At 37.5% G+C, this 22,850-nt stretch overlaps 1 protein-coding gene across 1 annotated transcript in view; it reads right to left on the bottom strand.

Annotated features, from left to right (window-relative positions):
* Abi3bp (ABI family member 3 binding protein) overlaps positions 1-22,850 on the bottom strand; it is a 202,063-nt gene that overhangs the window by 14,407 nt on the left and 164,806 nt on the right. Inside the window, exons 51-55 of the mRNA XM_090347240.1 lie at positions 16,397-16,474; positions 13,451-13,555; positions 11,168-11,296; positions 10,152-10,220; positions 5,223-5,432 (exon numbers count right to left, since the gene is read on the bottom strand). Of these exons, the coding sequence (XP_090203366.1) occupies positions 5,223-5,432; positions 10,152-10,220; positions 11,168-11,296; positions 13,451-13,555; positions 16,397-16,474 (591 nt within the window). The remainder of the gene's footprint in view (positions 1-5,222; positions 5,433-10,151; positions 10,221-11,167; positions 11,297-13,450; positions 13,556-16,396; positions 16,475-22,850) is intronic.

Raw genomic sequence — 22,850 nt, 5'->3', positions numbered from 1 at the left:
GACTTAATTGTTCTCTTTTGGTGCAAATTTGCTTTTTATTAACCCTTACAATCAATGTTGTGGCATATCACTTTTGATTATGTGAAATACTGAATTCAGTATTTCTTAAAATACACACAATGGGAACTGACAATAGGGAGAGAAACTAGGTGATTAGTGATACATGAGGAGGAAAAGGGAAAAAAGAAAAAAGAAAAAGATGATTGCCAATTAAAGTTCCTCATTATCTAGCCCCCAAATTGTTAATGTTGCTGTTACTGCATGTAAGAATGTGTTATTACCTCATCTCACCCCTGCAATTCTGAGAAAATGAGTTACAAGGGCTAGTCTGCCAATCAATTCAGCCTAGAGCTTTTACTGAACAATATGATTTGAAAGAGATACTTCTCTAAATACGCCCTAAACAATTTCCCCAAGTAAGAGTAGGTGGGGATTTCTAAAATATTACCAGTTAGGGTAGAAGGATGAAATTATCTTTGCTGCTCTGAGCTTACTTTGGACAGATGTAAGGGTAGGAAAAGTGACCATATTTGAATTTATTGATAGAGGGCTGGGAGTTTGGCCTAGTGGTTAAAGTGCTTGCCTAGCATGCATGAAGACCCAGGTTCGATTCCTCGGTACCACATACATAGAAAAAAGTTGGAAGTGGTGCTGAGGCTCAAGTGGTAGAGCTCTAGCCTTGAGAAAGTCCAAGGACAGTGCTCAGGCCCTGAGCTCAAGCCCAGGACTGGCAAAAAAAAAAAAAAAAAAAAAAAAAGAAAGCAGATTGATAGAATCTGAAGACCATGGAACACATAAAATTCAGACGAGGCCCATGCATGACTTTTTGTTTGTTTGTTTTGTAATAATGCAATCAAAATGTATACATTAACTCCTTCCAATATTACCCTGCTAGGATAAATGGTTTGACATAAATGAGGATAACTAGCTCATCTAATTTACTCATTTTTGACTTCCAAAACCATAAACGTGTCTCACGTTTCCAAGGAAGGACTAAAGAACATTTGGTGTCACCATTACTAATCAGCTTCCTCTAACATTAACCAGGGGTGATTCTGAGCTATTAACCTGGCTGATTTTCCATGTGCTCCCAGTGTCATTTGTGCAAAGGGGAAGTGACAGGGAGAGCCACATTCTGACTGAGCTATGGCACTGCAGGACTAGCCCTTCTCATTCTATATTGAGTGGTGGAGAAATGCTACGGCCAGAAATCCTTATTGTATGTTTTAGAATTGCACAGTTTACGTTTTCCCTTGATCTACTGGGGACATAATTATTCTTGAAGCTAGTACCATACTAAAGTCACTGATGTAAATGGGAGTGGTTTAAATTACCTTTTGAGAGACATGTTGATCTTACACATTAGCAATTTCCAAATGGAGACAAATGAGAGACTGAAATTCACCAGATGGAAAGGGTCTCAAAAGCGTTTAAGACATTGCCTATTTTTGCCTTTCCTGTATCAGAGCAGAGGAAGGGTTCGTGGCTGGCAATGAGATTATCTTGTGGTTACTTTGGAGGGAGAACCTGCGAATTTTTCTTTTTCTTTTTATCTGCTGGTGGGAAGCCTAGTTTTATGAAAGTCCTCACTGTGTGAAGGGTGGTACTTCAGTAGAAACTATGTTATTATAAAGTCTCTAAGGGGGTCTATAATGGTTGGGGAAAGGGCCAAGTCTGTATGTAATGCCATTGCAAATTATTTCTTTCAGTTTAAAGCCACATTAGTAGATAGCAGTCAACCAAACAATTTGAACTTGCTGCTGATGTTAAGTTATAATATCATTTCTTTGTATTAAATAAAAAGTCTGCCTATATTTCACCTTCAGTCATGTTTCTGTGAACTTGTCCATCCAAAGACTTTAGAAATAAGGGAATATAATGTAAAGATTTGTTTTGGTTTACCTTTCTCTCAGTTGGGATTTCTATGACAAGAAAACTAAAATCAAACACCACCACTGCTCTCAAAATCAGCTTTTGTGAGTTAGTTATCAGATAAGGGGAAGTAAGGCTGCAGGAACTGGCAAGTTTCTGCTATTGTACCGATATCCTAGGGATAAGTTGAATATTGAAATAAATTCAAAACTAGAATTACTCAACTAGACCTACTAAGGTCATCTATTTTAAAATTTGGGTAGGATTTTTAATAATTATGTTAAAAAACAAAAGGAGAATGGATTTCTCTGAACAATTTTGTATAATCACCCTTCCAAAATTCCAAAAGTAAAATGGCAAACAATGGCCAATATATCTGGTCACTGTTGGTATTGCTGTTATTCATTCAGACTCTTCTTTGATCTCAACCTATCTTCCAGATTTCTCTATTTTAGAAGCATATTTTGGAGTAAAGGGAAGAATACTAAATTGAAATATGTCTACTTTATCTTTTCTTATCAAACAAATAATTACTAGAAAAAAGATATGCTACAAAAAGAAATGTACATAAAATGTAAAAAAAAAAAAAAGAGTGTAAGTAACATTGAATTAAAAGAAATCAGAGGCTAGGCATGGTGGCTCATGCCTGTAATCCTAGCTACTCAGGAGGCTGAGATCCAAGGATCAAGGTTCAAAGCCAGCCCAGGCACAAAAGGACCTGAGACTCTTATCTCCAATTAAACTCTAGAAAACGGAAGTGGGGCTTGGCTCAGGGTAGGGCAGTAGAGTTCAGGGACAGTGCCCTATGAACCACTAAAAAAAAAAAAACCAGAACCCATATATATATATGTATATATATATATATATAAAACATATATTCATATTTTTTCTTTTAGTATATATTTTGGTACTGTTTGGGGGGCTTAAACTTAGGACTTAGGCACTTCCCTGAGCTTTTGTGCTCAAAGCTTGAGTTCTGCCAGTTGAGTCACAGCTCCACTTCTGGTTTTTTTGGTAGTTAATTGGAATAAGAGTGTGGTAGGCTTTCATGACTGAGCTAGCTTTGAACTGTGATCCTCAGATCTCTCCCTCCTGAGTAGTCAGGATTACAGGCATGAGTCCCTATCTGGCTTAGAATCTATATTTTAATGGAAGAGACAAACCAAGTCACTGGCTTTGAGTTTAGTTTTACTTTTATCTTTACAATGTCAATGATATCTCTACTCAGAGTAGCTTGTGTGGATTAAATGTGAAACATTTGGCACCTAGTAGCATTTTATATGATTTTGTTCAACAAGTGGCACTTGTATTTATTTTATTTCTCCTTAACTCCAAGATCTGCTTTGAAAACAGGATCACAAAACTCTAATGATTCCAGTAGTACACTGAAGTGCTGTTTAGTCACCGAAAGAACAATTTATATGAAACTCTAGTTTATTTTGCATAAAAAACTTCAAAACTATCTCTGGTTTAAGACATTTTAAAAAATTAAACCATGTAATAGTATTAAACACAGACTTGATACTGGAAACTAAGATCGATTTAAGTTAGATCAATCTTTAAAAGTTAAAGATCTCCTTGAAAAATCATTTTTTAAAACTTTATCATGACTTTTATTTTTTTCACAATCTGAGTTACATTAATTTTAATTTTTAATATTTTATTGTCAGGGTAATGTATAGAGGAGTTACAGTTACATTCGCTAGGTAGTAGGTACATTACTTCTCACACATTGGTACCCCTTCTCATGGAGAAAAATCAATTTTTGAAAATTATTTTAGAAGTTTCTTTTACACCTGAAGACATCTTAAATTTAAAATGTCTGTCACATTATAGCTTCTAAATATGCTTTACTTGTACTTTGTAAGTTTATCATTTGTTTTTAGCACAACTAGTATTGTTTGCTAAGTTCATTGACATAAAAAAGCTCTTTTTGCCAATATTAATTTTACATTTATGTTGCATATTCAAATTTCTTATTTTAACTTTTGTCCAGGAAAAATTATAACATGCAAATTATTATTATTATTACTAATTAGCAGATGGAAGCTCAAAGAGAGTAATTGTGTATCTAAGATCAACCATCTTATCAGCCTAGGATTTAAATCTATGTCATTATGCTCTTAGAATATTGCACCTAAACATCTACATTATTAACATGGATATATATTAGATGCATTAGATTAGCTAATTGTAGTTTATCTAACCTCTTCAGGGAAAATTAAAATTCACAGGGTATTTGGCTTTAAGGAAACTAGGCCTTAGACTATCACAGGAATTCCTTATTAGAAAAGTATATGGGTCAAGAGTAGTAGATATTGCAATATGTTATAGATAATAAATACCAAGAGAATAAATTTTAGGCATTAGAATTGTATTACCAACCATATAAAGAAGCAGGGTCCCTAGGAATAAATCCCTACGAGCAGAGACAGTGATTTCTTCCCCCTGCATGGCCCCCAAATCAAGCCAGCTTTGCATGGAAAAGGAAATTCATAAAATAAGGAACAGAAAACTGCCCAGGTTACATGGTTTTGGATAAGGAGAAGTAAAAGCTGTTTTCCCTTTCATTCATTCCAGTCTTCCCACTCCCATTCCTCACTTGATGGACTACTCCTTGTACACTATCCTGACAGCTTAGTCCATCTTCTCATTCCCTGTGTTAGAAACATGGCAGGGGCCCTGCAGCAGGAATTCCAGAGAATCAGACAATTGGCAGATTCAGGTTGCTAGTCGCTTATTTCTACCCACATTTTCCTGTTTAATACTTCTGTTCACTATGCCAATCAATCCGCCACATAACAAATTCCAAGAATGACTCAGATGCTTTCATTTTCCACCCTTCTTTTTCTTTTTTTAGAGGAATTAGACTGATGGCAGTACAATTTTGTGAGATGAGCAGAAAATGGCCTAGGAATGAAACTCCCCCTCTCCGTTTACAATTTCTCTGAAGACAGAAGTAATTTTTAGCCTACTTGAAAGCTTTAAGTAAATGTAGAAGTTGGATTGGTGAGAGAAAAAGTAGTTTAAATAACATCAAATGCAGTGGTAATTCATACATTATCTGTAATTTTCTTGGTCATGTGAAGATCAGATATATCTTCCAACTGTGAGAAGGAGTTATGAAAGGAGACAGAAAGAGCACAATTTGAGGAGCTGTAAGTTAGAATGAACCAGTAGCATTGACAGTGACCTGCTCCCAACCCACCAAGGTTTTGCTGCTGGACTGTTAAGGACAGCAGATTTCCGCTAAGATTGGGTCCTTCTCAGATACAGCTTGATTCAAGGTACCTAACTCAAGGACAATCAAACTTCTCATGTTAGGCACAGCCCAAGTGCCATGATCTTACCAGTGACAGTGTCATTTAATGGTTTTTCCCAATCCAAGATGACAAATGAGGGGCACCCTTCCACGGTGACCACAGTGAGGTTGGTGGGGGGGTTCTGTGGCGGGCTGGTGGCATTTCCCTCCACGGCTTCCTCCGTGGGGAACCACTTGACAGAGTCAGTAATGGAGCAGGGCCTATTGTCAGGCTTTGGGATATATTTCACATGAGGACCTGAGAGAGATGGAGAGACAGAGGACTGATACTTAGTTTTTTCAAAACCAGTAAGGAAAATGAAGGTGAGCTCAGAGATATTATCTGAAGATGTACAGTCTCATAATCTGAGCAGATGATATTATTATACAATAGTTATAAAATTCCAAAATTGTATCTTTGGGATACATGATAATACTGATATTTACTTACCAGTGTCCCCTGCCTGTGTGAATTCTGAGGCTTAAACTCAGAACTGGGGCACTATTTGTGAGTTTTTATACTTAAGACTAACACTACATTATTTGAGCCACAGCTCCACTTCCAGCCTTTTTGGATGCTTCATTAGAGATATGAGTCTCACAGACTTTTGTGCTTGGGCTGGATTCGAACCATGATCCTCACATCTCAGCCTCTTGAGTAACTAGGATTACAAGAGTATATCCACTGCACATGCAGTTTTACCTTTTTTTTTAACATTCAAAACTAACTTAGTCTCTATGGATTTGATTTACATCTGAGGAGAAACGATGAGCTCTGAACACAGTTCTGCTTCCAGCTACGAAACCTTGGAAGTCAATATCAAAGAGTAGCTATATATACTATATAACAAAACTCAAGAATAGGTTAGAAAAAAAAACAACTAGCACTCAAAACAATTAAGTTCACAGAAAATTCTTACACAAAATGAAGAAAAAAATAAATGATTTGAATCCAACTTAGAATTTGTATATATATACAAATAATATATATATAATATTAGAATGATCAACAGTAATAAATAGCTATAATCCAGGTATTTAAAAAGTTAATACCTGAAGCCAGTGCCAATGGCTCATGCCTGTAATCCTAATTACTCACGAGGATTACAGTTCAAAGTTAGCTCAAGCAAAAAAGTGTGTGACACTCTTATTTCTAATAAATTACCAGAAAGCTGAAAGTGAAGCTGAAGCTCAAGTCATAGAGTGCTAGACTTGAGCTAATGAAGCCCTGGGACAGCACCCAGGTCCTGAGTTCAAGGCCATGATTAAATTTTAAAAAAGTTAATGCATAAGACATAAAAAAGATTCAAATAATATTTCTATGACTGGAGGTATGGCTCAAGTAGGAGGGCCAGAGTAAGCAAAAATCACAAGTGAGAGCACAAGCCCTAATAATGACATACACGCATGCATACTTACACACACCTACACACACACACACAAGTCTAGAGATGAAAACTATACCATGTAAAATGCAAAATACCCTGGGTGCAATTAATACATATATATATATTACAACACAAAAAACAGTGAACTTGAATATGTAGGAAAAAAAATTCTGAAATGAGAGGAAAAAACATAAACATGAACTATGGCATAGCTTCAATTACACATGTAATTGGAATGCCTGAGGTAGAGGAAGGAAGTGATACAATAATCTTAACTTTTTCCTATTTAAAAAGTTTATAAATCTGAAATTTGAAGGGGAATTTGAAATTTGATAGGGAAGGGGGGAAAACCAAGACGGGTGGGGGGTGTGGGGGGGGAGGGAAACGGGTACCAAGACATGTGAAAGGGTATCAATGTATGTGAATTAATGCACCTTCTATCTGGCAAATATCATGTAACCCTTTTACTAATTACAATAAAAAAAAGAAAACAAAAAAAATAAAAGTATAACCTAAAGCTGTCAAAATAAAAAAAAAAAAGAAATGATTACTAGAAATTAGGTCATAACCTCCAGGATATAGAAACAAAAGCCATATAATGAGTGATTGTTGTCCTTAATGTACTATGTTTTCTCTCATCTCTTTTGCTGTCCCTTGGTTATTTCATAATGTTACCGTATTTTACCTTGTTATCTGATATATTGTATATATGTTTATTTGGTTATTTGAAATAGGATAGGGAAGGGGGGAAAACAAGATGGGGGGCGGGGGTGGGGAGAGGGAAATGGGGACCAAAATATGAAAAAGGGTATCAATGTTTGTGAAGTAATGCACCTTCTATATGGTGAATATAGTGTAACCCTTCTATTAATTACAATAAAAAATATATGAAAAAAATTATCACAGAAAAAAAGAAAGTAAGTCATAAGTTAAAGGTAAACACCATTAACCTCAAAGCACTTAATAAAATAATAATAATAACTAATAGGATAACAAAAAATAAATTGGAAACAAAACAAAAAAGGGAAAGGGAACAAAGAACAAGACAAAACAATTCCAAATACAAAGATGAAAGTTAATACCTTAAAGAAACAAAGTTCAGAAGAGCTAATTAAACACACACAATCCAGCTGGGTGCAGTGGCTGTAATCCTAGCTACTCAGGAGGCTGAGATCTGAGGATCAAGGTTCCAAGCCAGCCTGGGCACAAAAGGACTGAGACCCTTAACCTCTAGAAAATGGGAAGTGGGGCTTGGCTCAAGGGTACGGTGATGGCCTTGAGCTGAAGAGCTCAGTGACAGTGCTCAGGCCAAGTTCAAGGCCCCTGAACTACCAAAAAAAACCTCCAAAACAAAAACAACAAACAACAAACAAAAAAACACATAATCCAAAGAAATGAAGTAAGATCATAGTGAAAATAAATGAAGTAAAGAACAGAGATCTCTGTTCAAGGCCCATGAACCACCAAAAAACCCCCAAAACAAAAACAAGATCAAGATTCATAAACCTACAGATACATTGACTAAATAACAGAAAAACAAAACCCCAACATACTTTCATGATATCAAGAATGAGAGAGGCAACGTTTATAGAGCCCATAGGCTTTAAAATAGAGAAAGATAGTACTATAAACAACTTTATACTAATAAATCTAAGAATTAACTAATTTTAAATAACTCAGACTTTAGAAAACACAAACCACATGCCCGTAATCCTAGCTTCTCAGAAGGCTGAGATCTCAGAACCATGGTTCAAAGCCAACCTGCGCACTAAAGAGCATCTCTAATTCAGCACTAGAAAACGGGAAGTGGGGCTGTGGTTCAAGGGGTAGGGTAGTAGCCTTGAGCTGAAGAGCTCAGGGACAGTGCCCAGGCCTAGAGTCCAAGTCGTAGGGACAGACAAAAAACAAAAACAAAAAAAAAAAATCAAAGAAATCACAAACCACTAGAGTTCCCTAAGGAACACAAAATACTCCGAATAGAGATACGCCTATTGAAGAAAGCAAATGTATATGTATCTTCTCACAGAGAGGCCCAGATAGTTTTGTTGGTAAATATTAATAAGTATTTAAGGAAGAAGTAATGGCAAATCTCAACAAACTCTTCCAGAAAATTGAAGAGGAGAGTTCAGCATTATTTTGATAGTAAATCTCAGATGTTATTAAAAAAAAGTACAGAGCAATATCCCTCACCAATGGAAATTGTATTATGTCTATGTGGGGGTTATCTCTGTAATTAAAAGTTAATTTAAAACTTAAAAGGCATGGTATGCTTATGTCAATGGCTTAAACATATTCTATGTTACAAAAATAAAAGAATATTTTTAATAAATGCAGATAAATAAAGCATAATATGGTATTAATTAAAGACAAGAATACTAGGACTGGAACTAAGCATTCTCAACTGAATAGAAGCACCTCTGAAAAAAAAATCTATGAATAACATCAGGCTTAATGGTGAAATATATTTTCCGATAAGAAATTGAAAAGGATTTTATTATCACTATTTTTGTACAGTGTTTTACTGGAAGCTCTAATGAGTTTAATCAGATAAGAAAAAAGCATTTAAAGGAAAGAAAGGAAAGCTTTATACTTAGGTGATCTCATTCTGTATTCAGAAAATCCAATGGTCTATAAAACGTCTCCTAGCAATAACACACTTTGCAAGGTTGCTGGATACAAGATCACTATATAAAAATCTATTGTTTTTCTACATGTTAATAAAAAACAATTGAAAACAATATAACACTTTTATGATTTTCTGCACCTAGAAAACATTGGTGAGAAATATTTAAAAGATCTAAATAACTGGCAGCTTATAAAATGTCCATAGATGAGAAGACTCAGTATTTAGTGGTGAATCCTTTCAACTTGGCAATCAATGCAATGTCATTCAAAATCTCAAAAAATAATTTTTATATAATGAGTGGATTCTAAATTCCATATGGGAAAGGACCCAGAATCACAAAATATTGAATAAACCACATATATGTATAGTTGTGTTAGAATATAGAAAAGGAGCTTGTCATTTGACTGGTGTTTGGATGTCACCCCCTTTACTTTGTATTATGAAAAGGATATGTATGGTTCTGGGTCACCAGTAGTTCTTCATCCTGGGCATTAGAATGACAGCATGCAGGGGCCAGGAGTTTGGCCTAGTGGTTAAAGTGCTTGCCTAGCATGCATGAAGACCCGGGTTCAATTCCTTGGTACCACATACAGAGAAAAAAGCCGGAAGTGGTGCTGAGGCTCAAGTGGTAGAGCTCTAGCCTTGAGAAAGTCCAAGGGCAGTGCCAGGCCCTGAGCTCAAGCCCAGGACTGGCAAAAAAAAAAAGAATGGCAGCATGCAGTGTAGGACATAAGCCAAACTCAACAGAGGCCATCTATTATCTGCTACTGTAAGCAGAAGCATCTCACTAAGCACACATGAGACTAAGCGCAGCTAGTCAGCTGACCCCAAGACTTACAGACATGAGCAAGAATAAATCTTTATTGTAGTAGGATACTGAGATTTTTGTGATTTTCACACAACAGTGCCTGACTAAGCCACAAAAACAATTTTGTCAAAAATCAAGATTCAGAGACAAACATACCTTTGAATCTGGGCTTTCCCAGATGATCTGTTTCTCTTGTAGGGCTTGAGCTAAAGTTAGTCGTGTTACCTGAGAACCAAAGACAATGTAAATTCTGGCATTAGATTAAAGGAACCTTCATGATGCCATGAAAAAAATAGCAAAGACTAAAGATACTCAATAGCCCTCCCAGTTACATTTGTTATAGCTTTGACTGCCTTTATTATTATTATCATCTACCATTATTGTCTTGCTATAAGATATTCTGGATTGTAACACATAGTGAATTAGTTATAATAAAATAAGTGATGAACATATGTATAAGTACTAAGAATAGGTGAGTTAAGAATAGGGTTGGATAGCTGGGCACGGTGGCTCATGCCTATAATCCTAGCTACTGAGGAGGCTGAGATCTGAGGATTACAGTTCAAAGCCAGCCTGGGCACTAAAGTTCATGAGTCTCTGATCTCCAGTTAATCATCAGAAACCCAGAAATGGTACTGTGGCTCAATGTGGTAGAGCACTAGCCTTGAGCTGAAGAGCTCAGGAACAGCACCCAGGCCCAAAGTTCAAGTCCTACGACCAACATGGGGACCAAGACATGAGAAAGGGTATCAATGTTATGTGAATTAATGCACCTTCTATCTGGTGAATATAATGTAACCCTCTATTAATTACAATAAAAATATATGAAAAAAATAAAGCCTATAGATTTAAATTCAGACAACCAGGGTAAATAGGAATGGTTTACATATATGTGGTTATATAAAAATAAACTTGACACAATGGCAAAAAAAAAAGAGAAAAGATTAGGGTTAGATAGTCTAGATCTTTTCAGGAAACATGCTTGGTACTTCAATGTCTGCTAAGGAGTATATTCCTTATTGAAAGATTAAAATTGATTAAAAATTTAAAGTCAAAAGACCCATACTAATCATAAAATTGTGAAGAACAGAAGATCCAGAAGTGAGATTATTCCCTTAATATAAAATATTTAATTACCTTTTGGTTTCCTGAGAACTGGTTAACATACTCACCGAGGTCCTCTCCAGAGGCAGGAACTGTTGGCTGCTTTTTGTCTATCTCTGGTCTCTCTGAGGGGGTCCCAGTAGGTTTGAGTGTTGCCCTCAGGGGTGGGGAAGTGACTCGGCTTGATGAAATGATTCCTGTGATGTTGAGCCAAAGCAGTAAGACTCTGCAGCAGCCCTGCCAACTCTCCCCAGTTATTTATTCAATAAATGTTTCTGAGGCCTTACCATAGGGCTTGGCACTATCAGCTAGACTTGGAGGATAAACAAGACCTGGTCCTTGATAGAGAGAGAGATGTGCAAGCCAAGGGTATTGAAATGTCACAGATATTGTGAAAACACAAGATAAGGTCACAGAAGGGACAAGGAAAGGGAGAGGTTGTATCTGTGGGCAAAGATGGAGAGGAGGGCATAAGGAGGAGTGTAGGAACGTCTTTGCAGAAGCTGTCCCAATAGAAGTCATCAGTCAGGTAGGGATGAGAGCTGTTGTCTAGTCTGAGGCTACAGCAAGCACTATAGATTTCCAGAAATCATATTCTATGTATGAATCATGTAGGTGACTTTGAGGAAGTCAGGGATTCTGACTATTAAAGATCTCAGAGTCTATGAGGGGAAGAGAAAAATGCCATCAGATAGGTCTGAACTAATTGGTTCTGTTCTAACCACAGTATATATCAGGGGCATAGAATGGAGACACACTGCTAAGGGTTCTTTGGGGGGTTAGGGAAAAGGTATCTGAGTATATCTGCATCCAGGGAAGGTCAGTCTAGAGGAACTTGTAACTTGCAGCTAGGCAAGAAGAGCTAGATGAGAAGAGGCCTGAACATAAGACAGATTTCAGTCATGATCCACTAGCAAAGGCAGGACAATCATCTCAATTTAGTAAATTGCCCTTTTCATAGATGACATGCAACTTTAACCAAGTGTGGTCAATATTAATAATAATAATAATAACTTCAAAAGTTAAAAGAACTTTCAACAGTGGTGATAAATTACAGAAGGCCCTACTGATGGGATGTAAGTTTCTACTGAAATAGGAAGGTCTGATCTAGCCCCCCCCCATCTCAGCCACATGGTGGCAATCTTGTCTTCATAGTCAGGAAAGGTGAAGCCTTCACCCACCCACCCCCACCCTCGCCCCCCTCCTCCAGGTGATGGGTGTGCCTGAATCCCTGGAGGAGGGCAGGAACCTGGCTGCTAGGTTACTAAACCTGTCAGTCCAGGTCTGGGACCTGGAGTTTCCTGAGCTGAACCTATTTAGACCTGGACCAACTCATAGGCCATTTTTCCATGCACAGGTGTTTGTGCTTGTCTCCTGCCTCTTCTTTGGTCGCCATGGCAACCTAATTCAGCTCTCTATAGAAGCTGTTGGTTTTGTTATTTTGCTTTCATGACTCAGTTTCCCAACAGTGTTAAGTGTAATTGCAGGGCTACTGGTATTTGAGACAAGAGTCCACCTCAGTTGCCAGCCTTTAATAAAGATTCCAAGATTCGAGTTCTCAAAAAAAAAAAAAGAAATTTCAATAACAACCCTTTTTAATTCCCATGTTCACATTATTCATTCCAGTGGGTGGAGATAAGCTCTCAGTCCCCTGTCATTATCTGTTGTTTTAAATCATTGCATGATCCTGGGTGTTGATTTTGTGAAAATGTGATTTCCAACAAGCAAATGGTGCCTCCAAAGGCAAAGCAGAAGTAAATGTGCTTAATTTAAATGATGAAGTGAAATACTTAGGTATTTTGTGCAATATGGAGTTATATAACATGTGCAACTTGGAAAAATACGAATCAAGTGTCCATAGTACTATAAGGAACTCTATCCCAGTTAGTTGTTCCTCTGGTGATCTCCTTGAAACCATCTAGCCATGCACACCAAGGGTCTGCTGCAATTTCATCTGACTTGCTCCCCTGCGTACTTAATACTGGGCCACTGAAGGCTTGGGATCTAACAGGGCATCGTATTTTCCATTCTTCCTCAGCACTTAGCAATATGCAGCATTTCACCTGCCAACACAATCAACTTTTTGAAAGACCAGAGTCAGCTTATATCCAGGTTCCAAGCAAACAGATTTCTATGAAGCAAATGAGCTTAGGTGCAGAGGGATGGTTTCTCTCACCCTACCTTCCCAAAGTGAAGCCATGAGTCTTCCACGCTGTAATTCACAGTGTTGTCTTTGATGAAAGGGTGAGTCACGAATGCCTGTGGCTTGGCCATTGCCTGAGCTACCACCCCCAAAAGGGCTATAATTGGCCAGTTAAACTAAAACCACAGGAGGCGAGTGATGGACATACCTGAACTTCCAGGCTTTCCAGTGACATTATTTGGTGGTAGAGGTTTTCTTCGAGGAGGCATAGGTCTTGGTGGGAAAGGTGGGCGGCGAGTCCCTGGGATTGTAGCTAGGAGAAATTATAGACAAGCCATCACATTGATTGCATTAAAGACATTTAAAAAAGTTATGTTCTTAATTAGCAATTAGATGACAGAATAGAGTTTGTAGAAAATTGTATAGAATTAATATAATACAAATTAGGTACATATAATTAGGGGAAAATAATATTACCCCAAATTAAAATTGGTTATGACTATACTCAGAGATAAAGAAGCACATTAATAGATACAAAACATACAAATCTATTTATCTGCTGAAAGGATATACATTTTACATTTTTCCCACAGTAACATTTATAAACTTTATTATCTCCAAGTATCTTTTGGCTTTGAGACAGTATTTTTTTTGCCAGTCCTGGGGCTTGAACTCAGGACCTAGGCACTGTCCTAGAGCTTTATCAAGGTTAGCACCTTACCACTTGAACCACAGTCTCACTTTTGCCTTTTCCTCCATGTGTGGTACTAAGGAATTGAACCCAGTGCTTCATGCGGGCTAGGCAAGTACTCTATTACTAGGCCGCACTCCTGGTCTGAGACAGTGATATTTTTTTTAATACCATTTTAACTTTAGAATTTAAGCACATAATTTCTCCTTTTATGGAATGCTTACCCTGTCATCAATGACTATAAATAAACAATTTCAGAACTTCTCAAATGTTTACACCAAAGTAGCCCTGATTAAGAAACAAGAATCAGGAGCCTGTGGAGAATGACTCCCTAGGAACCACATAGTGCATAAGAAAGCCTGGCCACGGCTAAGATGTAGGAAGACCACACTCTCACTCCTCTAAGTACTTTCATAAAGTGCTGGAGAAGGAAATAACTTTCTAACGGATCCCAAAGGACAAGGAGAAAAGGAGCGTTTCCATAGTTTGCACCAAGGTTGGCAAAGCTAAAGGTATCTGAAGCAGTCTCTCTTCACCAAGTCTTAAGGTCTATGTTGTGGCTTAAATTTTCATCCTCTTTTATATTTACACTCATGTTAAATAAAGTGGTTACTCCAGGAAAATGTCTTACAGCTTTCAATACTTCCCTGAATACAAGGGAGAAAGAGAGAAAGCAGGAAAGGAAAATGAAGGAAGGACAGAAAGAGGGGGTGAGGATGAGTTCTGTGTGTGTGTGTCTATTCCAGGAAGTATGGTGGTAGAAATGTTGATATTCAAGTAGCTGTTTTTAAGGTACACAAGCATAAGTTGATTTAAAAGTGAAAGCTTATTTCAAAATAAAAGAATCCTTTGTCACTCTGGGCCTGTCTTACTTCACTTAACATAGTTTTCCCAAGTCTTTCCATTTCTTTACAAATGATACAGCATCAATAACATTTTTTCTAATGGATGAGTAAAACTCCCTTGTGTGTATATGCCACATTTTCTTGACCCATTTGAAGGGCATTTGAGCTGATTCCATACATTAGCTCCAGTGTTGTAATAAACAGATTGTGCTGGCGGCTTTACTGTATCCTAGTATAGAATCTTTTGAATAAATGCCCAGCGGTAGGACTGCTGAATCACAGGCAGTTCCATGTTTAATTTTTTGAGGAGCCTCCACACTTGTCTGTATCCATACCAGCATGTGTCAATACGTAGAGTGCTATGCAAGTGTATACAAAACTATGAACTGAAATATGGTTGATTCAAGAGAGAATTCACATAGTGCAATTCCTTAGAAAGCCAAAATCAAAGTTCACCAAAACAAAATACCAGGAAGTAAGAACTTGAAACGGGGTTGAAGGAGTGTGTGTGTGTGTGTGTGTGTGTGTGTGTGTGTGTGTGTAAGTTTGGAGTCAAGGAAAAAGGGGCTAATGAATGAAGAGGAAAAGAGGGTGAAAAGGCAGATAAGAAATCAATGTGTCTCCTCCAAAATTAAGAAGAGTGAAGGGAGGGGTGGGTAGGGACTGGATGGGTGAGAATGTTGAAAGCAGTGACATTGTTCAAGATATATTATATTCGTGAACTGCTTTGTTAAATGGTAACTCCTTTGTGCAACTACTTAAAGCTAATATTTTAAAATACCAATGGAAGGGAAATAAAGGTAGTGAAAGGAAAGCTGTAGATGGTAAGTTACCATTAGAAGTGGCCCCAAAGAGGAGTCTCACAAGAGCAGGTTTTGCAATATCTATTTAAACACAAAGATATTCTGAATTGATGGTTTCATATACATGTATATATATACACACATATATATGTATTCATATATTACTTATTACAAGCAGCATACTCAGTAATATAAATTATTTCAGGAATATAAATTATTTCAGGAAAAAGAAAAACCATGTTCCATTTTAAGTTCTACCCTGTATAATTTTAAAACAACCTTTTTTTTTTTAACACAAGACCAGAACTTAAGGGGCTGGGAATGTGGCTTAGTGGTACAGTGCTTGCCTAGAGTGCACAAAACCCTGAGTTCGATTTCTCAGTTCCGCAAAAACAAAAAGTCAGAAGTGGTGCTATGGCAAAGTAGTAAAGTGCCAGCCTTGAACAAAAGAAGCTCAGGGACTGTGTCCAGGCCTTGAGTTCAAGCTCAAGGATAGCAAAAAACTGAATAGAACTAAAACAGGACAATAGCTAGTACTTTCCATGTGATGAGACAGTGAGTCTCATCATGGCACTAGTGAAAATAATTATTGAGTATCCCATTGATATTCTTGTTAAAAATCAAATTTATGGACAGAGCCCTGTAAAGACAATATTTTGGTATGTTTCTCTAACTACAAGCCTATAGAGCAGATACAGTCCTGACGCAAAGGGCATTGCATATGTTGCTGATTTTGCTGCCACAGATAAGCCCACAATTTCCTTGCAAGTTTTAGATCTGGGTTGATGAAAGGGGGTTAGCATCTTATTCCTTACCTGGTTTTTTTGTGACGTGGCTAGAGTCTATCGGCACATTTTTAACAGTACTCGATGGCTTGGGTGTTTGTTTGATTCCTATAGGCAGAGATAGAAGAAGGAATAAACAGTTAGCAAGAAGGAGCTGACTGTCCCTTTTCGTGGATATTTGTAGTGGTAATGGACATTATCTTTGGTAGAGCAGGAACATTAGTGCTTTTGTGATTACAATGCGTGACCACTTCTTTTTTTCCATATTTATGTATGTTTTATGGTTAAAATGTCTCCAGCTTCTCTGTGCCTATAAAACATCCTAGAATGCCAGTGCATTTGAATCTATACTTAATGACTTGACTTTGAAGTGTCTCTGTTCAGGCCTGTCTATCAGGTTATCAAGGTTACAAACTTGATATTTACCTTTAGGGTTTGTAAATTAGCTATGTACACACTTAAAAATTGTTATGGAAGAGAAGCTAAACTGAATCTTTATATAGTACTTCTGTCTCTCAAACACTAATCTGTTGGTGATTACCTAAGGAATACCTAAATGTCCAGGCTTTGATTTTTCATAGCTTTTTATGAATAGAGGAAACAGATCTTAGATCTTATTTTAGATATCATTTTTATTATTTTTTTGCTAATCCTGGGGCTTGAACTCAGGGCCTGGGCACTGTCCTTGAACACTTTTTGCTCAAGGCTAGCACTCTGCCACTTGAGCCAAAGTGCCACTTTTAGCTTTTTCTGTGTATGTGGTATGGAGAAATTGAACCTGGGTTCAATTTGTGCATGCTAGCTTTGTGCATGCTAGGCGAGCACTCTACCACTAGGCTATGCTCCCAACCCTCTCATTATTCTTTTATCTTATAAAATAATCTGTCTTGAGGGTAGCAGCTTTCATTAAGAAATAAGAAAACATAGAAAATTTAAAGAACCTAAGTAGTTAAGAGTATTTCAGATATAATGATTTATCCTAATAAAATACCCATGCTCTGATAGTCTTCCTAGAATTTGCATATTAACTTATTTAGTTAATATGTAACTTAGTTTATTAACAACAACCACAGTGACTACCACAATGCTAACAACACTGCTTTGAGTGCTTACTGTGTTCTTTCAACGTGCAAGAAGATATATTGGCTAACTATGTAACTATGCAACAGATTTTGTTTTCCCAAATGAGACCACATTTCTTCATGAATTGTGAACTTTCTGCATGACCCTATATTGCAATTCCACATTTCCTGCTGTTTGGATAAGAAATAATACATAAAGTCTGAGAGAATGTTTACAGAGAAGGAAGACTCAACTGTTGCTTATTTATGGTAGGAAAAAATGTTTCTGGTAGCAGTGGCTATTTCTTTTGTGGCTAACCACAATGGCATGGTGCACATAAATGGCTAGTTAGTCTTCTTCCTGTTCTCTCCTGCCAGTGGTGATGGGGTCAGGGAAGTGGCTCATTTGAGTGATTCCCTGGTGAATGGGAAACAGGAATGGAAAATACTTCCATTGCATTCATGTCATGTGGATGGTTTGGTGAGGTTTTGATTTCTATTTTTCCATAGGGTGAAGTTGTATTCTAGAAGGTCAGTAGGCTACATGTGCGTTAAATAGACCATTCTTTAAAGCACTTCTCCAAATATTTGTGCCTTTGTAAACAAAGTATTATGTGTGATTATTAATGTGATCCAACATTATCCAATACCTGATTGTGCCTTACCAAGTTTTTGTATGTGGAATCTCATTTTAATCTCACAGCTTCAGAAATGATTAAGCAAACTGCTCAAGATTTCACAGCCAGATTCAGAACAAGGTACTCTCAGCTCCTAAGCCTTTCTCTCAAACATGAAGTCCTCTTGTCATTTCCTTCTTTGTCTTAATCCTCATAATGACTATAAGTGACTACAATCTTGAGCCTCTTGAGTGAGTTACTGGCCTACCAGCGTACAAACGCTAAATGGCCAAGGCCAGTAAGTAGCTGTTAACTGGCCAGGCCATTGGTGTGTGTGAGACTCAGAAAGTACTTTCAGATCTTCAACAGTCTGTACTAGATCTATCCAGATCCACCAGGCCAAGGGATGAAAGATAAAAGTAACAAGTGAATTGGAAATTATGGAGTACTGGAAGGTATCCAAAGTTCCTCAAGGTACTTGACGAAAAAGGCCAAAGTCACAATTTCCCCCTGCCTCTTTTCTCATCAAGAAAGAAACGGGGCTAGGGATGTGGCTCAGAAATAGTATGCTTTCCCAGTATACACAAAGCCCTAGATTTGACCCTCAGGAGATGGGGGAATGGGAGAGAGAGACATAGAAAAATGCAGCAGAAGACATATAAACACACAGAAAGACACACAGAGACAGAGACAGAGAGTGAATGAGTACGGAGTGCAAGAGAGAACGAGGGAAATGCCAAGGAGAAGGGAGCAGAGACAGTGTAGGAAACCAGACCCTTTTTTCTTTCATTTCATTTTTACACAAATAGAGAAAAGGGGTACATCATACCACTATGATCATTAGTTATAAGTACACAAATTCATAGTTTATCAGCTGTGACCTCCAGTTTTTGGAAGTAGCTTATAGTGAGTGAGAGAATTGGGAAGGGCCTTGCAGAAGGCAGTCACAGGGTTCAGTGAAAAGAGTTGTAATCAGAGACTGAGATTCAGGCCTGGGTAAATCAGTGAGTTCCCTGAGTGAGAGGGGAAAAGGTCAAAGGCAGCCAAAGGAAAGAGGAGGGGAAAGAAGGAAGGCAGAAAGAAAGATACTGCACAAAATAGATCTTGAGGAACTGGTGCCTAGTCAGACAGTGTGGTCCAAGCAAGGACAAAATTCTTCTTCCCGCCAGGCAGGATTAATTGACCAAAAGGAGAGATTCCAGAAACACCAAGACCCAAGTCTCAGTGTGATTTCTAACTACTTCCCTCACTGCCATATGGGATTTCTCAAAAAAAAGTCTCGATTTACATAGTTCACCACTTAGCAATCTCTTGTCCAAAATGAAGTAACCATTTGGGTATTTTTAACCATAGCAACAAAAGCTTTGCAAGCAAACAAATCAATCTTCAAATATTTTAGTGAGAATCAATTTTCAAACATATCATGTGGCCCCATGATTTGTGACCAAAGGGTCTCTGTGCCCCTGCCCCAAATCTTTGCACCTGGCTATAGTTTCAGGGACAATGAGTCAGTGGCCTGGAAGATTTATTCACAGCCCAGAAAAACATATTTCTTACCCCAAGGAGTCCGGGTATTCTGTGAAGCACACTCCATGTGGGGCCAGTGAAATGTGGTTTTCCCATTAGCCTGGGGTTCAGATACAATAAAGTCTGCCAAATCACATGCTCTGAGATGGTTTCAGAATTACACTTCTACAATATAATAGACCCTGAGTGCTGGTTGAATGGGAGAACAGCTAAACAACTCAGCACTTTTCATCTAAAGTGAAGAATTCAAAGAGTGCATCTAGAATAAAGTCTGCAAACATTTTCTGAACCATCTCTGCTACAACTAATGGGCCTAGAAGATTCTATTGTGTGAATGCATAAGTTTAAACCAAGATATCTACATGAGTATTTATACATCTAGAAACCCTGAAAAAACAGAACTATTTTTTCTAACATTAGTATAAAGGAAATGCTATACATGCAAGGATGAGTTCTAATTCAGTGAATGCAAATAATGATAGTAGATAGATAGATAGACAGATAGATAGATAGATGATAGATAACTTGACTCAAGATGACTTACCAAATTCCAAGGTTAATGGAATTACATCAAGATTTTTATTAAGTCTTCAGTAGTCAATACCTTTGAAAGTCTATACTCATAAGCCCTCCTCAAATTTTGTTTTCTTTTATGGTCTTCTAAGGATACAATGTCACCAAAATCACCAGGAATATTCCCTAAAGATCTTAAACATTTCCTGCGTAGGCTAATTCTTTACTAAGTTACTTACTGAACCTTTCAGTAAGAAAAACAGTGAAAAAAAACTGGCAAGATGACTTATGCCTATAATTCCAGTTACTCAGGAGGTAGGGATTGGGAGGCTTGTGGGTTAAAACCAGCTTGGGCACAAAAAGAGACCCTTCTCAATAAACTTAAGTTGTTGGTGGTTTACATCTGCAACTCTAGAGAACAGGAAGATCTGTCTGTCTAGTATCTATATACAGAAAGATGGCAGAGTGAATTCAGGGGAAAATGTGAGTTCTTAGCTGGAAAAATAAAAATAGGCTAAAATATAACAATGTTTCTGCTATTAAAAGATGATTCACATTTTCCTAGTGAGAGTCAATGTTTTATTGCAAGTAATGTTTTGTTGCAAGTGTGATCATAATAACTACTTGTTCTTTCATTTGCTTTGTTGACATCTACCTGTTTTGTTTGTTTTGTTTTTGACAGTCCTGGGTCTTGAACTCAGGGCCTGGACATTGTCTGTGAGCTCCTTTTTGCTCAAGGCTAGTGCTCTACCACTTGAGCCTCAGCATCACTTCTGGCTTTTTTCTGTGATTAATTGGAGATAAGAGTCTCATAGACTTTCCTACCTGGACTGGCTTTGAACCATGATCCTCAGATCTCTGCCTCCCAAGTAGCTAGGATCACAGGCATGAGCCATCAGGGCCTGATAGTGTAGATGTTTTTTTAAAATATATTTTTACTTATATAATAACGTCCAAGGCATTATTTGAATATTGAACAACGTGAACCTGCCTCTTTCCCAAACCATCTATGAAAAGAGAGTTGTTTATAGAGTCAGATTGCTTATGTCAATATGAGAAATTACATGCTGGTAATCCTAAATTTGGGAAGAATAAAAGGAACAATTGAGCACAAATAGATAATGGGATGTTTTCTCACTTTGCATGACTCAGGAATTCATAGTACTGGTCTCCTTTCTTAGTTTGTAGAGATGTGAATCCATGAAATTTCAGATAATACAGCTTAGTACTGGCACAAGAACCGGCCTAGGACTGATGGAATAAAATTGAAGACCCAGAAATCAACCCACCTAATCTTTGGTAAAGGAGCGAAGAATACTGGCTGGAAGAAAGCCAGCCTCTTCAACAAATGGTGCTGGCAGAACTGACTAAACACATGCAGAAAACTAAAGTTGGATCTTTATCTGTCTCCCTTCACCAGAATCAATTCCAAATGGATCAAAGACCTTGAGGGAAAGCAGATACCTTGAAAATTTTACAGGAAGAAATAGGAGACACACTTGAGCTCCTTGGCACTGGTTGAAACTCTCTTAATAAAGGCCCAGAAACACAAAAAAATCAAAGAAATTTTGGAAAAATTGGAATGCATTAAACTGCAGAACTTCTATATGGCAAAGGACATAGCTAGCAAGATAAATAGAAAGCCCACAGAGTGGGAAAAGATCTTCATTTGCTATATAACAGACAAGGACCTCATATCTAAAATATACCTACAGCTCAAAAAATTAAATCCTTCTAAAACAAATCTGCAAAGAAACAACCAACCGGTTAAAAGGTGGCTAAAGACTTAAAGAGAGACTTCTCTGAAGAGGAAATAAGAATGGCCAACTAACAGATGAAGAAATGCTCAACATCTCTGACCATTAAAGAAATGCAAATCAAAATTACTTTGAGATTTTACCTCACCCCAGTTAGAATGACCATGATCAAGAAATCTAATAACAACAGATGCTGGTAGGGATGTGGCCAGGAGGAATCGCTAATAGGTAGTTGGTAGGAGTGTAAACTTTTCTGACCACTCTGGAAAGCAGTATGGAGGTTCCTCAAAAGATTAAACATAGAGCTCCCCTATGACCCAGCAATCCCACCCCTTGGCATTTACGTAAATATTCCGAAGCAAGGACATCATAAACCTACCAGTACAACCATGTTCATCGCAGCATTATTCACCATAGGTAAGATATGGAACCAAGCCAGATGTCCCTCAGTAGATGAATGAATCATGAAGATGTGGTATATATACACCATGGGATTCTAAGCTGCCATCAGAAAAAATGGCATTGTCCCATTTGTAAGAAAATTGAAAGAATTGGAAAAATCATACTAAGTAAAGTAAGCCAGACCCAAAGAAATAAAGGCTCCATGATTTCCCTCATTTGTAATAATTAGTATAAGATTCTCCTAGCAGAGGAAAATAATAGCTCAAAAGCCATGTACATATGGCCGTATAGGATCAGACTAAGCAAAATGAGCTCTGGGATATGGAAACAAGAGGTTTATCTTAGTGATTATTGTTCTTAATGTACTATGTGAACCTATTTCTTTTTTTTCCCCCTTACTGTTTATCTCATGTTGTTCTGTATCTGAATATGGTACCTGGTATAGTGTATATATGTTTATTTGAAAAGGGGAAAGCAAGGGAAAAACAAGATGAGTGGGAGGGGTTGAGGGAAGGAAAGTGGAAGAAAAACATGGGAAAGGGTAATAATGCTCAAGAAGTAATGTACCCACTATTTGATGAATGTAATATCTCAATAAAATTAATTA

The sequence above is a fragment of the Megascapheus bottae genome, chromosome 1 (genome assembly GCF_031878675.1).
Source record: "Megascapheus bottae isolate mThoBot1 chromosome 1, mThoBot2.hap1, whole genome shotgun sequence".
Taxonomy (NCBI): Eukaryota; Metazoa; Chordata; class Mammalia; order Rodentia; family Geomyidae; genus Megascapheus; species Megascapheus bottae.
The sequence above is the reverse complement of the archived record's forward strand: the minus strand, read 5'-3'. Positions and strand labels throughout refer to the sequence as shown.